Below are 21,651 nucleotides of genomic sequence, written 5' to 3'. Positions count from 1 at the left end.
CCCGTTAAAAGCGAGCTTCCACGAGGTCTCGCTCTCTCTCTCACCCCTCTCTGGCCCCCACCCTTGTGTGTCTCGCACACCCCATCCCTTATCGTGTTTCCCTCTCCCCATTAAAGTGCACCCACGTGGGAGCCGCGTGTCTCGTCTATCCTGTGTTCGTCCACACACCCCACCCCGCCTTTTTTAAAGGAATAATAACATGCATGTGTGGGGACTGGGGAGTTTGTAGCTTCCATTCAATGTTACTAAGAGCTTAAACTGCTCTAATGATTGACTATAAGGGGTTGGAAAGATGGCTCAGGAGTTAACAGCACTGGTTGTATTCGATTCTCAGAACCCACATGGTGGCTCACACCTGTCTCTAACTCCAATCCCAAGAGATCTGACTCCGTCTTCTGGCCTCGGCAGCCACTAGGTATGTATGAGGTACACAGATATACATGCAGACAAAACACTTACACACATCAAATACCAATTTGCTATGAAATTTGTTTGGGCTGGAGTATAGCTTGGTGGTAGAGCCCTTGCCTAGCATATGTGAAGAACCTACATAAATAAATAGACATTATATACCTTTGGAGAAGACATTATTAGGATTAACAAAAATCAATTAGCAGTCGCCTTATATTAACCACTGTGATTCACTATTCTCTAAAGAAAGGGAAATCAGGAGCGCTGACCTAGGCGCATCATTTTTAGATAAGCAGACACTCAAGAGCATCTGCAATATATATTATATATTTCTAGATCTCATGTAAGCAAATATAATGACTCCGTACCAAGTACATGCCAATGTTTTAAGCTGCAATGTCTCCAGAGAATGTATGAAGAGATTCAAAGGGCAATGCTCAGAGCTGAAACTAGAGAGAAACCAACGAAACATTCCGTTGTCAACAAGACCACACGCTCAGCATTTTACCTCAACAGAATCTAATTTTTCTTCTCAGGAAAAGTCAACCTACTAAATGAAGTATCCTGCTTTGGGAAAGCCAGGATAAACTTAAGAAATGAAGAAACAGTTGGTGAGCCTTCCAGGTCAGCAAAAATCGACCTGCCCTCAATGGCATGACGCATGTCATGGCTGAATTTTACTGAGCCCTGCCTCCCACATTACCAGCTTCCCTCTAAAGCAGGAGGCTTGTTGTGAAATCACAGGGGAGCCATTAAAGCCAGCCCCATCTGGCCGGCTGTCATCCTTTAACTTCCTGCAGACGCGGTACAGAGGTGACCCTTGCAAGGGAAGTGGAGGCAGCTGGCCTCGTGGGAGCTGCTTCACCCACCAGGTCCATGCAAGGAGGAAACGCTACCCAGACCTCTCCTGACTGCTAGAAGCCTTGCAGCCGTACTGAAAGGCTGGTTCAGCTCTAACTTGAGAACATACACATAAGCAACTGAGCCGACGGAAACACCACGGAAAATGCCAGCCCGGTGTGCCTCAAAATACAGGTGGTGTCTAGGAAGAGGAAGTCATGCCTATCTCTCGCCAGACCACGGCAAGTGTCTATGAGGTCACTCCTGCAGCAGACCTCAAGAGAACAGCACCACCTGAGGACTTTGTAAGGGCTACTCTCCTACCCCAGGGGTGGGGTGGGGTGCTCTATCCCTCAGAGGTCTGGCCCATGGTCCATTCTCAGGCTGCCTGGGGATGGGGGTCTGATGCTGGCCTCTGGGAACAAGTCTTTCCACTATTAGCTGGAGATACTCACTGCTATTAGCTCTGCTGTTCCTGCTTCTCCTCAATGGAGCCGGGATGAGTAACAACAGTCCTGTCGGTTTCAGTGCTAACAGGGCAACCTTACTGTCAAGGACTGCACTTCGGTCAGTCAGAGTCCCCACTGTGTGCTGGCTCCATCTCCAGCCTCACTGTCCACTGCTGTCCTTGCTCGCTGCATCCCAGCCCCAGCCCCTCCTGGCAATGACTCAGACGCACGGGATAGCTACAGCATCTCTGCCAGGGTTGCAGAGGTTTAGTGCTTGCTACGCTACCACCTGGAGTGCCCTTCACCTGGCTCATTCCCTTCCCTTGCTCAGGTCTCTATTTCAGAAACTTTCCAAAACTAATGATCTCCTTGGTGTTCTCCTCACATCGTATAGTGCTGTTTCTAGTTTCCGCATAGCACGTACTCTACTTGACATGTTAGCATGGCTTTGGTTATGTGAAAGCAATTCGGTTCTCTCCACAATATCTGGAGAATGAAAACACAAACACATTGGCCGTGGTGTGTTCTTCTACACTACTCTATTTTGTGTACGTAAAACTAATTTTTACGGGCTTTAGAGATAGCTCAGCAGTTAAGAGCCCTTGTTGATATTGCAGAGGGTGGTTTCCAAATACCCACCTGGTGGCTCACACCCACCGAAACTCCAGTTCCAGAGGCTCCAAGGGCACCAGGCATGCATGTGGAACACATACATGCATACAGGCAAGACACTTATACCCACAAAATAGTCCTCAAAAAGTCATTTTTAAATGCTCGAAACATCGTGAAAAGCACAAAACAAGAATATGAAAACTTTCCTGGTGTGTAGTCACAGAGCCTTAAATGATCAGATCTGTTCGCAAAACACTGGGCTAAAGTTAAACCAGCTTGTTTACTGCCAGACTTCTAGGTCATCCATAAACTATTGTCCTTCTGTTGTTCCAAAGGGGAAAGACACGAAGCAAAGTTTTCTAAACTTATTTGACTCCAGAAACTTTCTGCCAAGGAACACTTAATGGACTTTCATTTCATGGAAGACTCTGGGGGGAAACAGTTTTATACAGTGAAGCGTTTGGGATCTTCTTCCGGGAGCGTGCCCATCATTACAACCATCTGAGACACGGGGTGCTCGCATTTGCCAGGTGAATGGGTCTCAGTGAGTCCTGTACGTTAGCGTTTTGATAATGCTACTTCGGCCTCTTCCCAGAGAGACTGTGTCCTGGCAGTCTCTTCTTTAGAACCACTTGGTGGTATTTCCATAAGACAGCAGAAAACAGCTAGGGTCAAGCTTCAGAGCAATTCCAAATCCAAGCGAGCTCACAAGACAGTTACAGCTGACTGCCCTCGCTGTCTCTGTCCCCCCTGCTCCTCCCCAGCCCCTCACTCTCCTTTTTCATGACTTTAGATGTAGAAGTGGGTTTGAATTTCCACCAAAGCGGAGCCAGCCAACCAACCTGGCACACTAGATCAGCAGATGCCACAGATCCTAGGGACACACCAGTAGTCCTTCTCCAGCTGCGGCTGCTGCTGTGGGACTATGAGCAGAGGGAGGGACGTCCTGTGACAGAGCTGCAGAGGTGTGCCCGGACTGAGGAGGAGAGGACCGTAGACTTTCTCCTATCGTCACACAGTGCTTTTGTCACCGTCCAAGGACCAGGAGGCAGATACAGTACAAGCACAGTTCAGCCTCTCTACCCCCCTGCTGGAGGCTAGGACAAGGGAAGAAGGGCAGCGTGGCCACGGCTCCTGAGGCCTGTGGAGTCGACCACAGTCACTGCACATTGACTACAAGGGTCTGATTTCTGCTATAGGGTGAGTATATTCTTTAGGCCACATTATGACGTCAGCTTTCGGGCTGGGAGGTTGTAAAGGACTCCGCCATTCAGTGGCACTCGTGTGTTCTGCTTTCTTTAGCAGGTTTCACTGGACCCCTGTCTTCAGCATGGGATGTTTTCTGCATCCTAGGAGTTGCATGTATTTCTTTATTTAATGCTCTCTATGACCCAGTAACATAGGCGTCATTAGTTTCATTTTAGAGAAAGAGAAGCCAAGATCAAAGGGTGCTCACGCTCATGAGCAGGTCAGGTCATACCTGGAGCACTCTGCTCTTCCTCCCTCAAGCCGTCAGGTGCCCACACTTTACAAAACCCTGACACATACAACCCTGTAAATGAAGTGTCCTGTGTGGGCACAGGTGTACTGTGAGGGAACCCATTTTCCGGAACACATGGCTCAGGTGGTGTGAACTGGTCCCCTTAAGAGAGTGGGAGGACACCAGGTGTGGTGGTACATGCCTTTAATCCCAGCACTCAGGAGGCAGATGATCTTTGTGAGTTCGAGGCCAGCCTGGTCTACAGAGCGAGCTCCAGGCTAGAGTACAAGTATAACCTAGTCACTACATATGCAAACCACAGGCCCTGCTCAGATCTGTCTCTGCTCACACACTGATCAGCTGTCGAGACTCAGACCAATTTGTTCATACTTTAACTTCTTGTTAACACTGCAAAATGGGGTAAACTTCTCTATTCTTCTTTCGGGGGGGCGGGGTGGAGGTTCGAAACAGAGTTTCTCTGTGTAGCTCTGTCCAGGCTGTCCTGGAACTAGCTCTGTAGACCAGGTTGACCTCAAACTCACAGAGATCCGCCTGCCTCTGCCTCCCAGGTGCTGGGATTAAAGACTTGTTCCACCACTGCCCGCAGCTTCTATAGTCTTTAAAATAGTACTGCATGCAGAAGAGGGAAACGAAGGGACCTGGTGAAATCACGTATCTCTGAGAAGCTCTCCATCTTAGCTGTTTCTGCTGCAGGGCCAACGAAGATAAACTGCTTTGACAGAGGAGAAAAACCAAGTAGAACATTTAAATATAGGCATACTATCAATTCATATGAAAATATATAATTTTGAATAGTGAAGACAGGACAGAGAAGCACCCAGGAAAGAAACCTGTCAAATTTTCAAATATGGGATTATAATAGGTATGGAGAAATAGCTGACTGGGAATGGGGTCCAGAAATATCTCAAATGACCAGCCATAACCAAACTATTTCTAGCCTCCCCTCAACAATCCAGCTCAGGATATGAGAGAAGGATGAGTCACCCACCCAGCATTTTAAGAGGATGAGAAAAAAAGACAATGGGGGAACATGACCTTTGAAGGAGAGAAACCCTTGAATGCCAGCCGTGGCCACTCACCTGGAATGGTAGCTTTGGTGCCAAGGAGGGCCAATCGTGCCCTGAGATATCTGCATCATGCTGGCATCAGGATGGTTCTCTCCAAATTTGGTTGTATGCCACGAGTGAGGGCGAGCAACAGATTCAGTGCACCTGTGGAGACACAGGAGGGGACCCTTGAGCGTCAGTAGCTTCCCTCCAAGTCCCCTCATGAAGCAAGGTGGCTCAGGGGCCCAGAGACCACAGATGCAATCACTGTGTCCTGGGCTCAACAAATATTCCAATTTACTTCCTATTCTCCTATCACTTCAGACCACAGAGGGATGTTGCAAAGGCAGTATAACTTTATTTAGACTTCCTACGTGTTGGCATTTTATGCTTTCTGAACGTAAGGACATGGTTGCCTCCAGATTTAAAGAAAAACAGGAACACCAAAATTCCTATTTCCCAAGGGACCTTGTGTAGATGCGCAGTGAAAGCTTGCTGGTCCTCTGTCAGGGCCTGGGAGGAGGATGGTGCTGCTGCTCACGGTCTTGCTAAGAACTGTATGGAAGCCAGAGGCTGCCCTGCGTTGACAATGAATGTTCCACACCACAGCCTAGAGAACAAAGTGTTCTCCAAAAGACTCCCATTTTCTAAGTCGGTGACTTCAACTTTTAAGCATCCTGCCCTTAAAAACACAAAGATCTGATGGAGCGAAGAGAAAATGTGGGTGTCCTTCAGAGTGAGCGCGAGTTCAAGGAGCAGCCGGGCCTGCAGAAAGTCAGAGTCACGGGACAGTTGCTGTGTCGCATTTTTGGCAGAAGAATGGGGTGATCCATCAGGCATCTCATGCTGAAAACCTCTGAACTATGTCGTTTCTGTAGTTTAGAAACACTTTGGGATACAGGAACCCACTTGATAGGATGAAAATAATAGATGTAACTTATCCCAACCCCTCATACTTTCCCTCGATCCCTGAAACTTAGTCATTTCTCCTCTCTGAAAAATAAATTGCTTCTGTAACGTAAAGGAAAACCCAACCCGGTGATGCCAGTGAACTTCCATTTGTTAGGCATACCAGAACATACTAGACCAGGAGCCTGGAGACTTTAGTCCTCAGCCAGACTTCGTTGTTAACCAATTGTGGAAGTCACTTCCTGTCCCTAAGCCTCTGCACACCTAAAACCTGAAGAAACTGGTCAGAAGCTCAACTCATCTCATTTTAATCTGATTTTTGAGACTAAAATTATATAATATAGCTGGTCCATAGTAAAATATCAAAAAATATTGAGTATTATTATGATATAACTTATTTGCTGGTAATGAATTGATACAATAGAAGCCATGCAGACAAGCTTGTTAGACAGACCTACCTAACCAGATGGCTCGGCTGGCAAACACTTCTGCACAAGCCTGACCATCTGAGTTTGATCCCTGGAGCCCACATGAAGGTAGAAGAGAGAACGAACTCCACAGAGTTACTGTCTGACCTTTGACTAAGCCGTATGTGCCCCCTCCTACGAGGACCACACAAGTAACTGTTTTTTAAAAATGTGAAAAGTGATTACAGAGACTGGTCTCAAAGTTAACTGTGGTCAAAGCAAACGGTGTGGCCATGGTGGCGAGGCAGGGAGCCGCTATGGCCCTGACTGTGGCCTGAAAACAGAAGGGTAAACAGAGGCCGAGCAGCAGAGCTGCCTGCCTGGAATCCACATGATAAGGAGAGGAACTCTGCGGTGAACTAGGAATCAGCCAAACTACCCTCGAGGAGTTGAGCTGAGGCCGCAGCCTGTTTTCTGGGGAACTTGATGTCCAAGGTCCAAGGAAGTCTAGGAACAAGAATACTAAGTGCTGAGGTGCTGCTACCCTACAGCTCTCCAAGACAGGCCCTCGGGGGACAAGAGAGGCACAGAGCGGCCGAGATGTACTTGCTCTTTTCTTGGTCCCTTGTTGTTTTCTCCTTCATCCCATTAGCCCAGGGGAAACTTGGGTTCTAATCTAGTTTCTAAACCAGATACCACTAGTTTTAAGCTTTGGGTTTTGTTGTTGTTGCTGTTTGTTTTGGTTTGGTTTTGGTTTTGAAGGCAGGGTTTCTCTGTGGATTTGGAGCCTGTCCTGGAACTAGCTCTTGTAGACCAGACTGGCCTCGAACTCACAGAGATCCGCCTACTTCTAACTTCTGGGTGCTGGCTGGGATTAAAAAGGCGGGTGCTACCACCGCCCGGTGAGCTTTGGGTTTTTTAAATACACATAAGTTTTAGGAAGACACTGCCAGTAGCAGAGTGAATAAATTTTACCAGCCGGGATAAGAGATGATGAGGGCCTGGGACTAAGACGATGGTAACAAACTTGGAGGAATTAAAGATCTTTAAAGTCCAAGGCCAGGCAGGTCTATAAGAGCTAGTTCAGGACATGCTCTAAAGCAACAGAAACCCTGTCTCAAAAAAAAAAAATCTTTAAAGTCATGCAGGCAGAAGAATCTTCATCCTCAATAACCACTTGGATAGAATTGGTGTGGTGTACATGCATGTATGTGTGAGTGTGTTTGTGTATGTGCATGCTTGCATGTATGCATGAGTGTGTGTGTGAGGGAGAAACAGAGAGATGTTTAGCAAGAAAGAATAAAGAATGCCAAATCCTTGAGGTGAGAATAGGTTTGGAACATTCAAAACAAGAGTGTGGTCATGGCCCCAGACATAGGAGTCAGTGGTGTGGGTTCAGATCACAAGTGAAGTTCTGAGGGCATTCTGGACACAAGCATCAGAAGTTTACTTGAATGGGGTCTGGAGCCAAAACTCAGAGGTGGAGCGGGGTTGTTGGGTGTTGGATAAATGGAGGTGACAACGGTGACTCAGGAAATGAGCACTGGGGGGCGTCTGCTGCTCTCCACGAGCCACTGGGACTGGGCTGCATGGCCTCCAGGCGCACAGGCTGGCTATCAGCAACACACAAGTCACACACACAGAACACGAACAAGACTCAGACTGCTAACATCATAGAATCAACACGACCGACCATAAACCCTAAGATTTATAGCTAAACTTAACAAATAATTAGCATTTCCCCGTATTCAAAGTATTCTTTTGAATAGACAATAAATCACATGATGAAGAAACAAATAAAGACCAATGTGCAGCCTTGTCCCCCAGACCCACTTCTCTCCCTCGGCCCTGACTGCTACAGCAATAAGAATTTCCTAGGTCTCCTTCCCCAGCATCCCACTACGTCACGTCAACACAAGCCTACACATATAAGGTGTGCGCGTTGGCCCTCTGGTACGGAGCTTGTCTAGGGTGCACAGAGCCTAGGATTCCACTCCAAACACCACAACAACCAGAGAGGTGGACTTGTGGGAAGAACAGTATTTGTAAGGTAATACAATCTCAGAGTAACATACAGTCCTTTCTGAAAAGGGACATTCTTTTTAAATGTCACACTCACAATGTACCCTGGGGACTGTTGGCTTTGCTGACGGGATCGTAAGCATGAAGTCTGCTAACAGCCAGCAGATGACTGACACGGCAAAGGAGGAAAGGCAAGACCCTTATCCTGTCCCGGGTGCGCGAACCCACAGCTAGCTTCATATCTTTTCCCTCCTATGCAGTTTATTTCCCTCACCCTCCTTTCTGAAACGTGCTTATGGACTAACAAAAATATATAGTAAGAGAGAGGAGTTAGCAATGGGTTTGTCTTTTCTTTTTTAAGTCAACGGTAAGTGATGCCAAAACGTTCTATTTCTCAATACTTTAATCCTGTTCCCTGCCCCCAACTCTCTCTCTGTCTCCCTGTCTCAGACACACACACAGACCAGAGCACTGACCTTCCTATGTGTAAGGTTCACGTCTAAGTCACGACAATCGGAAACACTGCAGTATCTATAACTACAGTGGCGTTCACCTTTGCCATCGATGGCTTTTCTAACGCAGCTGTGATGGGAGAGGAACCAGCATGAACTTGACTAGTCTCTCTACCTCAACCCTGAACGCGGACTAAGGCATTATTCTCTCTGTGGAAGAAAGGAGAGGGGGCTGGTTTTTACCAACTTTTCCAGGCATCAGAGGTAACAACTTCAGGATCTTCTTCCCTGTTATGCAGGAGCTTTGGCAGGAAGAACTAACTAAGATGCTGGGTTACTATCAGTCAAGCAGACACACACACACCACAAGCAAATTCTTATGGACTCGGAGAGGCTGAGGCAGCAGTAAAGAATTGTGTCCCCTTTTGAGTTCTCGTGGCTCCTTCCCAGTCAAAGCAAGAGCAGCTTGGTGGGGCAAATGGAAGACTGGGTTCTTCCCCTCCATCCAGGGGCCGGCAGGGTTGGGTCGGGTAGCCCCTCTGTTACCACCGCTGGAAACCTCAAGTACAAACCCAGTCTGGAAGTTTGATGGAGCCCAAATATCAACCAAATATTTCAAAATCAAGGTTAATGCTCTATAGATGTCCAGTTCCATCTGCGTGTGTGAGCACACATGTGTAAGACAGAAAGAGACAGAGCGGCAGAGAGAGACACGCAGAGAAAAAAACAGTATCTCTGAAACCCCTAATACTGAAGAAGCGAAATTCCTTTGCAGAGTAATCCAATGCGCAATGTACGGTGCTGGTGCTTTTTGTCCCTGTTTTACTCTCTCTCTCCCCTGTTTAAGAGAAGAGAGAAGAAAATACAAATAAGAAACTGAAGAGTCTTTTTTTTTAAAGGTAAATACCAATTTAAAAATGGTTAAAAGAAATCTATTTAAAAATTATACTGGAAAAGTTTATTAACATAACCAGAACACAAATAAAAAGGAGTCTATGTTTGAGGGCAGAGCAGCTGAAAAAAGGAATCTTCTAGAATACCAGCTCCCATTCCTTCCCTCCCACCAATATTTCCATAATAAACTTTACAATAGGGAGGAGTTTCAGTGCCACAGCTGGCTAACACAGAACCTGCCACTCAGGAGGATAATAGAGTGTTCTCTCATTCACTTTCAGAGAACAGAATGCCAGCTAAAACCTGAAAAACCAGCCCTGTGGTCTCTGGCATCAAGGGCATTTCCAAATATGCGTACTTCATATTTTTCTCTCACCATTTATGCGGCACAGCAATGAATAGTGATCATAATAAAAATCAACAGTCAGGTTACCCATGTCACTTTATTCACCTGTCCTTTTCCATGGCATACTGGATGAGCCAAATCCCTGGACAGATACTGTATCAAGTGTGATTGACAGAATTTTAAAATCACAATTATACAAGCGAGTCCGAAAACAAAATCCGAAAGTCTGAGGAAAGGAAAAGGAAGTGTGCACAGCTCTCAGCTGTGTCGAGCACAGCCAGGCACACATGTCCTTTCATGGACAAAGGGTGACTTCAGAGCCTGAAGAGAGGGCTACATCTTGTCCTTAAAATTGATACTCAGAGGTTCCTTCCCTCCCGGTTTAAAAAAGGGGAAGAGGGACTTCCCAGACAGGCTGGACCTGGCTTAAGAAAGAACTTCCAACTTGTTCGCATCTTAATAGGACCCCCGAAAGCCTAAAGGAAGGAGAAAAGACCTAAGGGAGGGGAAGGAATATCCCAACCAGGAGCAGAACAGAGCATCCTAGGAGCGCGAGACCCCAAGAGGTGTGGGATCTTAGAGCTTAGACGAAAGACAAAGGGGAACTCCAGGAATCTGAAATTATGAGAAATTCCCCCCCAAACACACGTCAGGGCACAACAACTAGTCCGGGAGGCTCAGGGGGACCCAAGCAGGACAGCCTCAAAAAGGCTAAACAGAAGCAGACACTTCCACATGGCAGAAAACCAAATAGAAAAAGGTCGACCAAGGCCGGCACCCATACTCACATGGGGAACCCCAATCGAATGCAGTGGCCAGGGATATGTGAAAGAGAAAGGCACGGAAGTAAGAGTGGGCTTTAAGGGAAGGAGAGGATAAAGGGGATCATGTGATCAAAATGCATCGTACGTGCTTTGAAATGTAGTCATAGAGGACAAAAGCAACCGTAAGATTAATTTTTTAAATCAGCACATCTGAGAGAAGCCTAGGAGAGAATCCACCCATGGAAGAGCAAGGATAAGAACCACATACACCATCCCACAGATACATGTAAAAAGGGGGCAGGGTGAGGTATTGACCGCTGAGGGGGAAGACGGGGGGGGGGGGGGGNGGGGGGGGGGGGGGGGGGGGGGGGGGGGGGGGGGGGGGGGGGGGGGGGGGGGGGGGGGCGACGGACTGTGAGCCATGTATGATGACGGACACGTATGAAAATGCCCTAATAATCCCGTTTTCTCTATGTTCTATAAGCACATAATAAAAACTGTAAAAGAAATGTAAAAGACAGAGTTCAGAGAACAACTTAGCAGCCTAGAATGCGTACTGTGTGGCCCACCTAAAAGAGTGAAGGAGACGCCAAGTGTGGTGGCCCACTCCCATAATCCCAGCACTTGGGAGACGGAGACAGAGAAATAGGTGTATGGTCATACTCTGGCTACACAGAGTTTGAGTTCGAGGCCAGGCTGGGTTACATAAAGTAGGTGGCACACACCTGCAATGCCAGCACTCGGGGGGTGGGGGGTGGATGTGAGGGGCCATCCTGCACTACACAGTAAGGGGCCATCCTGCACTACACAGTAACAAGGCCGGCCCTTCTACCAAAGTCAAAAGTGGTCACTTTCAGAAAACAGAAATTGTCATTGGGAAAGACAAAAGTTTTGTAGATCGGAAACTTGAGCTTAAAAGAAAAACCAAAGAAGCAGTAAGGAGGGCAAAATGAAATTTGAAATTTAAAAATGTCCTTTACTTTATACACAGGCTGGCAACAGAGCATTGAGAGGACTTAGCAACTAGTCCCCTGGCCCAGCCCCTCCTCCTGGAGGGCGGAGTTCTGTAAGTCCACAGGGAGCCGCGGGGGACCTGAAGGAGGAACAGAACCCTGCTGATCTGAATGAGACAAAGGACAGTCTAGGTAGACAAGCAGGCTGGAAATCCCTGGTTAGACGCCCTGCCAGAATACGGGATGGAGCCTGTGGTAGGTCTGATAAGAATGAGCAAAGTAGGCTGAAGCTTAACATGGAGTTGCTTATTGTTCTTTAAAAACATATTCTTGAGAAACTAAAAGTAGCATGATGATTCTGAGTCTGAGGCCAGCCGGGCCTACATAGTGAGTTACAGGTCAACCTGGTCAGAGTCTCAGGGGAAAAAACAAAACAAAAACAAACAAAATACCAAAGAGCTAGCCAACCAAAGAACAACAAAAAAACTTAAAAAAAAAAAAAAAAGAGGCAAGAAAAAAATAGATACACCGCTATCAAAATGACATCAGAAAAAAAGGCTCTTGAGTTAGAACCCTGCCATGAAAGACCCTGAATCTCATTTCACACTTACCTTGTGGCAAACAGAAACTGTCGCATAGAGCAACCCCAGGCTAATATGGTACCTATTCAGGAGCAGGGCAGAGAGCTAAGTCATCCCGCTGGGCTTCAGCTCCGCCCACAGGGGTGGGGCTCCACAGCGATCCCTACCCGGGCAGGTGAGCTGGCAGTTAAAGGGCAGGAACCACTGAAGCTCAGGGAGCTGGGACTCTACCTCCCGGTCACCTATGTAAATGGACCAATTAAAATCCAACTCCTGGCCACGGAGGGAAGAAGAACGCGTGGCCTTGAGTACTTTTCCTGGGAAAAACTAGCGTTTGGCCAGCAGCACATCCCTTTGGAATGGAACGCGTCCAATGCGAAAGCAGGAAGCCTCCTCCCCGAGGGACACACGGTTTGTGAAGTGCCTGTTTCGGCTTCTGAAGCGGCAGCTCCTACAGCGGCTCACCAGGGTTTCTCTGAGACACATTATCTGGAGAGCAGGCAGAAGGCAGCTGGGGACAGGATGCCCCACTGAGAGAACTAGGAGGTGCAGAAGCCCTGGCACAGGAGCTCAAAGGGAGCCCGACTCTGGCCGTTTGTTCTTTCTCACAGAGAATGTGTGTAGTATTTGATCCCGCATAGTTATTCTAATGGCGGTGGTGGCTGGTGAAGGGCCGAGGGGGCACAGGAGTGGGAAAATCCTTGGTTGTAAGCTAGAGTCACTGTCTCCATTACCAACTCGTTACCTTAGTCCAGAGCTCCACAGAGTTTTAGGGAAACGTTTCGCCAACATGGGTGAGATCATAAAGATTCTCTTTCCTCCCACAGGGTGTGGTGGCTCACGCTTGAAATCACAGCAGAGGCAGGGGGATCTAAAGTTCTAAGTTGACCTAGGGCACATACTAAGACCCTACTTCAAGCAAGCAAGCAAGCAAGCAAACAAATGCAAAAACACTTTCCTCCTGGCTCTCCCTGCAGCATGGTCTCTGGATGTAGCTTGAAGTGGTTTTGAACTCAAGATTCTCCAGTCTCAGCCTCCAAGTGCTAGGATTTCTGTTGCACGCTGGAGAATAGGATTGCTAATGCACACTGTGGAATGGGATTGCTGTTGCACACTGGGGAATGGGATTGCTGTTGCACACTGGAGAATAGGGCTTCTACTGTTGCACAGTGGAGAATAGGGCTTCTACTGTCGCACACTGGGGAATGGGATTGCTGTTACACACTGGGGAATGGGATTGCTGTTGCACACTGGGGAATAGGGTTTCTACTGTCACACACTGGGGAACGAAATTGCTGTTGCACACTGGGGAAGGAAGGTTGGGTTGCTAACTGAACAAGGATCTGGATAGAATTCTGACCTCTTGTATTTGGTCCACAAGGTGACCCTAGAAGTTTCCAATTTTCAAAATAACAGTATTGACGTCCATGAAATAACCACTGCTAGCCTCCTGCCTCAACACCTGTTTGACTCCACAGATAAGTACATCATGAATTCTGTACCAGTACAAACAAAATAATGGTACTTCACACCGCTGTATGTTCAGACTAGGATTTAGACCCAGGGCCAGGCGGAAATCACTTCAAATGGCCAACACGGAGACAATCTGAAGCAACAAAATAAATAATACAAGTGCAGAATTATCACCTAGGAGATAAAATAAGTATGAAGTCCTCAATGAGATAAATCAATCACTGGAAAAACAGATGGGAGAAGGGGAAAGAAGCATTTCCCTGCAGAAGAATTCCAGTGAATAAACGTAGAAGGAATGAAGGAAATATGGAATAGCTTCTAGAACATTCCTATTGTCACAGATAATAACCAACAGATTTTAGAGTAGTGAAAATAAAGTCTGAAGAGAAACGGCGTTACGTAAAGTCTCAACGTTACTCTCCAATGTAATTATGAATTGCAAAGGAACAAAGAGTGCCCCTCACGGTGGAGAAACGAGGGGACCTCACCATAACCTAGTTGCCAAAGTTGCCCTCAGCATCACATGAGCCCTGATGCAAGGCTCTAGGAAAGACACACACCATTTGAGTGAGGTTCCTGCCCCCAATGCCTAAACCTTGATTTCATCATGAGAAACACAGATACCTCCAAATCGAAGGCATTCTACACAGTAACTGGCCAATTCCCAATATCAAGGTCAGCTGGGCAGTGGTGGCGCTCGCCCAGCACTCTGGAGGTTGAGGTGGGTGGATCTCTGTGAGTTCGAGGCCAGCATGGTCTACAAGAGCTAGTTCCAGGATGGGCTCCAAAGCTACAGAGAAAACCTGTCTCGAAAAGAAAAAAAAAAAAAAAACAGGAAAAAGGAGGAGAGCTGAGCAGGGTCCTTCACTTCTCCCCTCACTACCACCTCCCCCACCACGGGGCTGCGTCCAGACCATGAGCCAAAACAAGCTTTTCTTCCTTAGGCTGCTCTGGCAGGTGTTTTGCAACAGTAGCTAACACAGCCCGGTGACCTTGGAGGACAGGAGAGAATTAGGAAGCGTGACCACAAAGCCCTATAACTATAGTTATGGAGACAAAGGACACACATACACAAGTCTGGGCAAATGCAGAACAGTGGTGATACGTGCAACACCCAATCAAATCAAGACTGATTTTAAGATAGGTGCCACGTATGTCAGGCTGGCCTCGAGTTCTCTATGAGGTGGAGGATGCCTCTGAACTTCTGATCCTCCTGCCTCCGCCTCCTCAGTGCTGGGATTTAGGACACCAACGTGCTCAGTTTATATGGTGCTCAGGATAAGACCCAGGCTCCATCAGGTTAGGCAGGCACCCCAACAAATGAGTTCTGCCCCCACCCCCACCACTGGCCCCCATGACAGCGGGAAGCAATTCTGGAGAACGAGTCTCCTCTCCCAAAAAAGTTTGTCCTCAGGGCTGGGAACACTGTTTAGGAGTTGTTGATTATTATTTATATAAGGTAGAGGGTTGGTGTTGGGGTGAAAACTATGTAGGTTCAAAAATAAAAAATAAAAAGGGATAATGGTAGTGGGTAATAGAGTGAACACTTGTAAGCTATTATTTATGGACAATTTACATTGGTATAGTTTCTTGTATACTGGTACAAGTTCAAATTATATTTGTTATTTCTGTTTACAATATTTGCATACCTATGCAAACTTATTCTGTCAGATTGTATACATGCATGTTTCTACCTCTGTTTAGGACATTTTGTATACTGATACAACTTTTAGAATATATTTTTATGTTGCATTATATATTATTCTTACCTCTGATCAAGATACTTATACATTGTTTATACTGAGGTCATTGTTCTCATTTGCTGCACATTTGTTTACAGATTATTTAATATTCTGACATGAGGTCTTAGACTTTAAGTTATACAGGTATTAAACATTATAGGTTAATAGTTGTTCACGTTTGTTATACACATGGTCAGATTAATTAGGCTCTTTAGAAACATAGAGATTGTATTCTACCTAGATAGGTAATCTTCAACCACTTCAAGGATCTATAGAACATGGCATTTAAACAACTTAGGTCTATTGACCTGAGACATGATTGCTCCTGACAGCACCAATCTATTACCGAGAGAAAGTTGAGCACTGAAGACAGTCCACTTGGAGTTCGTTTTCTTTTTGGCACAATTGGCCTTTAGGCAAGGAACTGCCCATGCCTCAACCTCTGACAAAGTACATGGTATCTGGATAGGACAAGCAGGACACAAGGAAAAGGACTGCGAAACCTTGCCAAAACAGGGTAAGATGATTCTGAAAAATTCCCTGCCTCTGAAAATGCTGTCAGTTACTCTAGGCCTTAGTCAAAGTTGGTTGTTTCAACATTGCAAATGAGAGTTTAGGTGATTGCTCAGGCAGCCAGTTGTCTCTGTCATATACTGCTCGCTTTGGAAACTGCTTGGTTGCACTTCCTGCCTATTCAAATATTATCTCCCTTCTCAGGCCTTCCATGGGGTTGAAGATTAGACAGTCGTAGTTACCTTCCTCTTATGATTTAGCCAAGCTTATTTCTGTTGCAAGGCTTAGACTCTTTGGAATACAATGTTTATTAAAACATTTATCATGTGTTCCTTGCTTAATACTGTTTATGTTGGTTGTAATTCTTTTTTTTTTTTATTGAAAAAAAATTTCCGCCTCCTCCCCGCCTCCCTTTTCCCTCCCCCTCCTCCCACTCTTCTCCCCCTCCCTCTCCAGTCTGAAGAGCAGTCAGGGTTCCCTGCCCTGTGGAAAGTCTAAAGTCCTTCCCCCTCCATCTGTTGGTTGTAATTCTATACTTGATATCTGTTCCTATTGTATATAATTTTGTACTGGGTTTTGGATTGTTCTTATTTAGACAAAAGGGGGAAGCTTGGTTAACTAATTATCTTTAAGAGGTGGGACCAAGTTAGGGTGTGGCTTGCTGGGACCTGGAGAAAAAAGGGTGCACTCTGTGTGGTTCCCTCATGGCACAGCTGAGCTTGGACTTCTTGTTCCTGTTTTTGTGAGTTTTCCCCTTATATAAATAAAAGTATAATTGTTTTATCTTCTAGCTAGCCTGGTTATTTCCCAAATCGAGCTAACTTCTACACTCCACAGCAGTGTCCCTGGAAACCACTCTTGAACTGTCCTTCTCCTTTCCCATACTCTTGTCTGCTGTCAACTCTGCGTCCTTAATCCATCTTGAGTCTGTGTCATCTCGGGTCCCATCAGCATGGACTCAGTTCAGGACCTCGGTCATTTACTTCCCAGATGAGAGCAGCTGCTGTCCAAATGACAGCTTCATGACCTCGAGGCTCCGCCAGTGACATGAGGTTCACCTACACAGTCCAGTAGATGACGTGAGGTGACCAACTGGAGCGGCCACAGCCTCGGAGCTCCCGCCTCCACCTGTTGCTGGGAGCAAGCCTGCCTGATGGTTCTGAGAAGCTCAGCCTAGGCCTGGCTTACCCCCACTCACCAGGCAGCTAGCTTCTCTGGCCCCCTGGCATGTTCAAACTACTTTCGAGTATCTTTTCTTAAAATGGAATATAATAAAGACTCTCGATGTAAATATCAAATACAAGTGTTGTTTTACTACAACTCTCTCTCCCTCTCCCTCTCTCCCCCCTCCCCCCTCTCCCCCCCTCTCNCCCAAATTAATACTCTAAATTTCAGTATTAGCTATCAAATCCATAAGGATGCTACGAAAACAGAAACAGCTCAGTTATTGTGAAAGACATTTTTTTCATTTTAACCATTTTTTTCTTTTTAAATATTCTTCTCTAATACAATACATCCCCACTGCTGCCTCCTTTCCCTCTCCCCCCCTTCCCCTCCCCCCCCCCCCCTCTCCCCCCCCCTCTCTCTAACTTAGAACTGGCTCTGTAGACCAGGCTGGCCTTCAACTCAGATTCACCTGCCTCCCTCCCAAGTGATAGGATTAAAGGCGTGTGTCACTAAATGAGTACAAAATTAATTTCTAATGTCTAACAGCACAGTGGTGGGGCATTTACTACTGTGCTTCAAGACCATGGGTTCAATCCCCAGGCCTAAAACCAACAAGATTATCATCCTTCTGAACTCTGACCTATGTGATCCCCTTGATCAGCCCTTTCTCTCCCACCAGCCTGTGTCTTTGACCATCTTTGCCCCCAGTGCCCTCCCCTGAGGGTGGGCCAGTCTTTTCTTCCACACTCTTTAGCCTCAGCCTCCAGGCCTCCTACCTCTGCTTTAGCCGAAGTCTCACCCCTCCTGACCAAGTTGCTTTCCGGTGCTGGGGACCGCCGGTGAGCAGCTCTGAGCTGAGGGAGTTAGAGGCACCAGGGTCTGCATGGCCCGAGTCTGCACAGACGTCTCTGTTAAAAACAAGATAATGAAGAGCTGAGTATGGCCGGCTCTATAGGGAGGAGCACAAATCTACAGAGGGTCTTCCACCCTTCCTGCCTATGACTCTGTGGCTAAGTATATTTCTACATTTCTCTGAAACTATTTTTTATGTTTTGCAGTTCTGGGACTTTGGTGCAATTTAAAGACTGAGCACTCACCTAGCACGCACAGGGCCCAGCACTGTGGTCCTCGGGGTTACCTCAGGGCTCTGTGAATGCTGAACAAATGCTCGCTCCTGCCGAGCCACACCTAGCCACCTTAACTGCTGGGACTCGACGCTGACGGACAATTGAAACTTGAACTTAATGATCCAAATCATCACACTGCTTCCCTGAAACCAAGTCGTTTCTCAGTTTCCATAGGAGGAGCACAATCTCCAAGTGCAAGAAATGGCCTGCGCCCCGTCAGCGGGTGGCAGGCCAGGAGGAAACGTAACGGTGCCAGAGGCACTACTATTCCAGACTGTTTAGGTTCTGTCGGGTTGGGAAGCCAGCCTTTTGTGCACCCCTTTCAACCCTGCCTCCCACCCGTGGGCCTCAACACCATCCCTGTAACTCCTCTCCTCCACCCTCCCAGGGAGTCAGGAAGAATGTGAAGCCCTGCATTGCCTGAGCCTTCTGCCATGGGAACAGACATATTTCCCCTCCAGAGACTCAGGTCTAGAATTTCCAAACACTCTCGAAGTCACCTCTTTAATCGCACTGGCCCTGCTTCAAGCTTTGAACTAATTTTACATTTGTATTTTATATTATTATTGTATGTGGTGTGGGCACGTGAGTGTCATGGCACCTGGGGCCAGAGGACACCTCCTGCCTGCCTGCCTGCCTGCCTGCCTGCCTGCCTGCCTGCCTGCCTGCCTGCCTGCCTGCCACGGTCTCTTGTTCCTACTGTGCTGTGTGTTCCAGGATACCTAGCCCCAGAGACCCTCGGGTTGCTGCCCCACAGGCGTGCTGGGGTTACAGATATGCACCCTTACATCTGAACTTGCATACGGATTCCTGGAACCCAACAGTTGGCAGGTTTGAGCTGTAAGCGCTCTCGCCCACTGAGCCATCCCCACAGAAGTGGGTTCCTCCCAGTGGTATTTGTCTTCCAGGGTTTTTCTCACCCACTGAGCCATCTCGCCATCCCCACAGAAGTGGGTTCCTCCCAGTGGTATTTGTCTTCCAGGGTTTTTCTCAGCCTCTGAGATCCAACTGCTGGACCTATGGGAGGCACGGTCAGGCTGCCCTGCCTCTGCATATGCCTTGGCCAGAAGGCAAGGATTACCAAGCAGCTGCCGAGATTAAGCCTGTCCATCTGGCTTCCTATTTTTCAGAGCACAGAATGAAGTCAAAGAACGTTCTTTCTCAAACCCTGAGACAAAAAGAAAGAACTTTTTATTCCAGGGTACTGGGGAGGGGCTCAGGGGCTCAGCTGAGGCTTCCTATTCTTTTTAGATTTGTTTTTATTTTATGTGCATTGGTATTTGGGGTATGGCTGTCGGGTCGCCAGGAACTGGAGTTACAGACAGCCACGAGAGGCCATGTGGGTACTGGGAATTGAATCAAGGTCCTCTGGAAGTCAGTGTTCTCAACCTCTGAGCTATCTCTCCAGCCCTGAGGTTTTCTATTCTTAAGGGGCAATGTTTCTGTTTACCTTAGCTGTGGCCTGGATTGGTTCTGAAGGTGTCTCCCAAGGACTTAGGGGCTTTGCAGAGCGGTAGGACCTTTAAGAGGTGGCAGCGTATGGAGGGGCATTAATAGCCCTCCCTTGGAGGAGTGGGCTGTATACAGAGAAACCTGAACCTTGAATCATCGCCTGCCTTCCCTTTTTCATGGTGGCCTTTTCCTCTTGATCTGTGCTCCCAGTCGGGATGCAATCCAACAGGATACGGTGCAGCCTTGACGGCTCTCACCAGAGACCAAACCAAGAAGCCTGCCCCACCTGGACTTTCAGCCTCCAGAACTTGGAACTTAATAAAACAGTCAAGCTAGCCTGCCTTAGGTTATTCCATTATAGTAACGCTGAAGGGATCCATCCCACACTTCGTTATGTCTCTGTAGTCTCACTTCTTTCTATTTAGTCAATAGAATTCTAAACTTGACCTTTAAGGCCTGCTTGAGGTTACGTCACCCTAGGACATCACTGGAACTGGGCCAGGGAACTCTGGGCCTCAGGCTCCTCAGCTGTAGAAGAGACAAAATAAGGGACTGTGCACAAGGGCTAAAATCACATTTCTGGACCATGAACCCTGACCAAGCTAGGTGACACTGTCCTCTCTACGCCTCTGCTCTGTAGTCAATAAAATGGAACCACAGGGCCACTCTTTGCATAGGGTGTGGAGACACTTCTATAACACGGGCAAGTACCTGGAGCAGACCCCAGGGCATAGTAAGCACTTAGCAAGTTAGCCATTATTATTATAAGGCCTGTCTTGCAGAGTCGTTCCAAAAGATCTAGATAATGTATAAACTGTCTAGCATACTGCCCACGCGTGGTATGTGCCTAATAATCCTACTGTTCTCATTCCTGTCTTAATATAATACCTTCATTTCAGAGCTGCTTTCAATGGTTACACAAAGGGCTGCAGCTAAAAAAAAGCCTTGTTTCTACAGGGAGGATAGAAGAGACTTGGCCAGTGAGCGTTCACAGGCCAAAACCTCCTACAAAACTCACGCCGCCCTCACTCAGAAATTCCCGCACGACCCTAGCAACACCAGACAGACAGACATTTGGCTTAAGTCGAGGTGCGAAGCAGACTCAAAGGGATCTCCCTGTTCAACCCCCTAATGTCAAGATCTGATGAAGGCAGAAGGCCACTCCCACAGCGGCCAAGAGGGAGGAGAGTTTGCGGCTGGGTCTGATGACCTGAGTTCCATTTCCAAGACACAGACGTAGGAGGGGAGACTGACTCCTGCAAGCCATCCCCTGCTCTCCTCCTCACAAGTACCCGTGATTTCAAACACAAAGCACCCTTCAAGACCACCCACCGACATCATCCACTCTGCCACAAAGGTTTAGCCTTGTCCTTTCCAGGTGTCCCCTAGACCTTAGTCTCTTCTACTGAAGAAAAACAACCACAGGCAGGCCTTTCAGAAAGCCTTCGTGGCATCTAATAACTTCCTCATTTTTCACTCAAACCGCAGACGTTGGCTCAGTCCTTTCTGTACGGTGGCCGAGCCTCCGAAGTGCCGTTCTTTTTTCTTTCTCCCATTCCCCATCCCAGACACACGTAGCGGGACAGGGCCACAGGTTACAGGTGTTGCAGGCCATGGCTGGGCAAGAAGAACAAGCCAACGAGAGAAAGACGCAAGCCCGGGGCACATGCGAGCATCTCATCTTTGAGGATTTTTCTGGGGCGAGACCAGCGTCTCAGCACTGCCCTCTGAAGCCATGGCACGACAGTCACTTGTCATCTCAGAGGACCAGGGCAGCTGGGTGCAAGGCTAAGGAAGCCATCTGAGCGTGTGACTGCAACCCCAGGTGACGCCACAGCAGCCTACCGGCTAAGCCTCACACTTCTGCCCTAGGCTGGTGCAGGGGACCGGACAGGGAGGTCCAAGAAGAAGAGTGGGTGAGCTGGAGACACCATCAGAAATCAGACTAGAAGGTACAGGAAGCATTTGCCTGCACCCACACTCCTGCCTT

General features: G+C 47.5%; 1 protein-coding gene across 8 annotated transcripts in view; it reads right to left on the bottom strand.

Annotated features, from left to right (window-relative positions):
- The window catches only part of Shroom3 (shroom family member 3), a 266,607-nt gene that overhangs the window by 22,857 nt on the left and 222,099 nt on the right, over positions 1-21,651 (bottom strand). For 5 of the 8 annotated variants that reach the window (XM_050149696.1, XM_050149695.1, XM_050149700.1 and 2 more), the window contains 2 exons: positions 17,859-17,990; positions 4,893-5,024 (listed from right to left, as the gene is read on the bottom strand). In XM_050149696.1, coding sequence (XP_050005653.1) covers positions 4,893-5,024; positions 17,859-17,990 — 264 coding nt within the window. Of the gene's footprint in view, positions 1-4,892; positions 5,025-12,217; positions 12,242-17,858; positions 17,991-21,651 lie in introns of those variants that run through there. The other 3 variants (XM_050149702.1, XM_050149703.1, XM_050149698.1) reach the window with 2 other exon arrangements.

The sequence above is a fragment of the Alexandromys fortis genome, unplaced genomic scaffold, assembly GCF_014885135.2.
Source record: "Alexandromys fortis isolate MF-2015 unplaced genomic scaffold, M_Fortis_MF-2015_v1.1 scaffold_0, whole genome shotgun sequence".
Lineage (NCBI taxonomy): Eukaryota > Metazoa > Chordata > Mammalia > Rodentia > Cricetidae > Alexandromys > Alexandromys fortis.
Note: the sequence above shows the minus strand (reverse complement) of the source record. Positions and strands in the feature narration are given on the sequence as shown.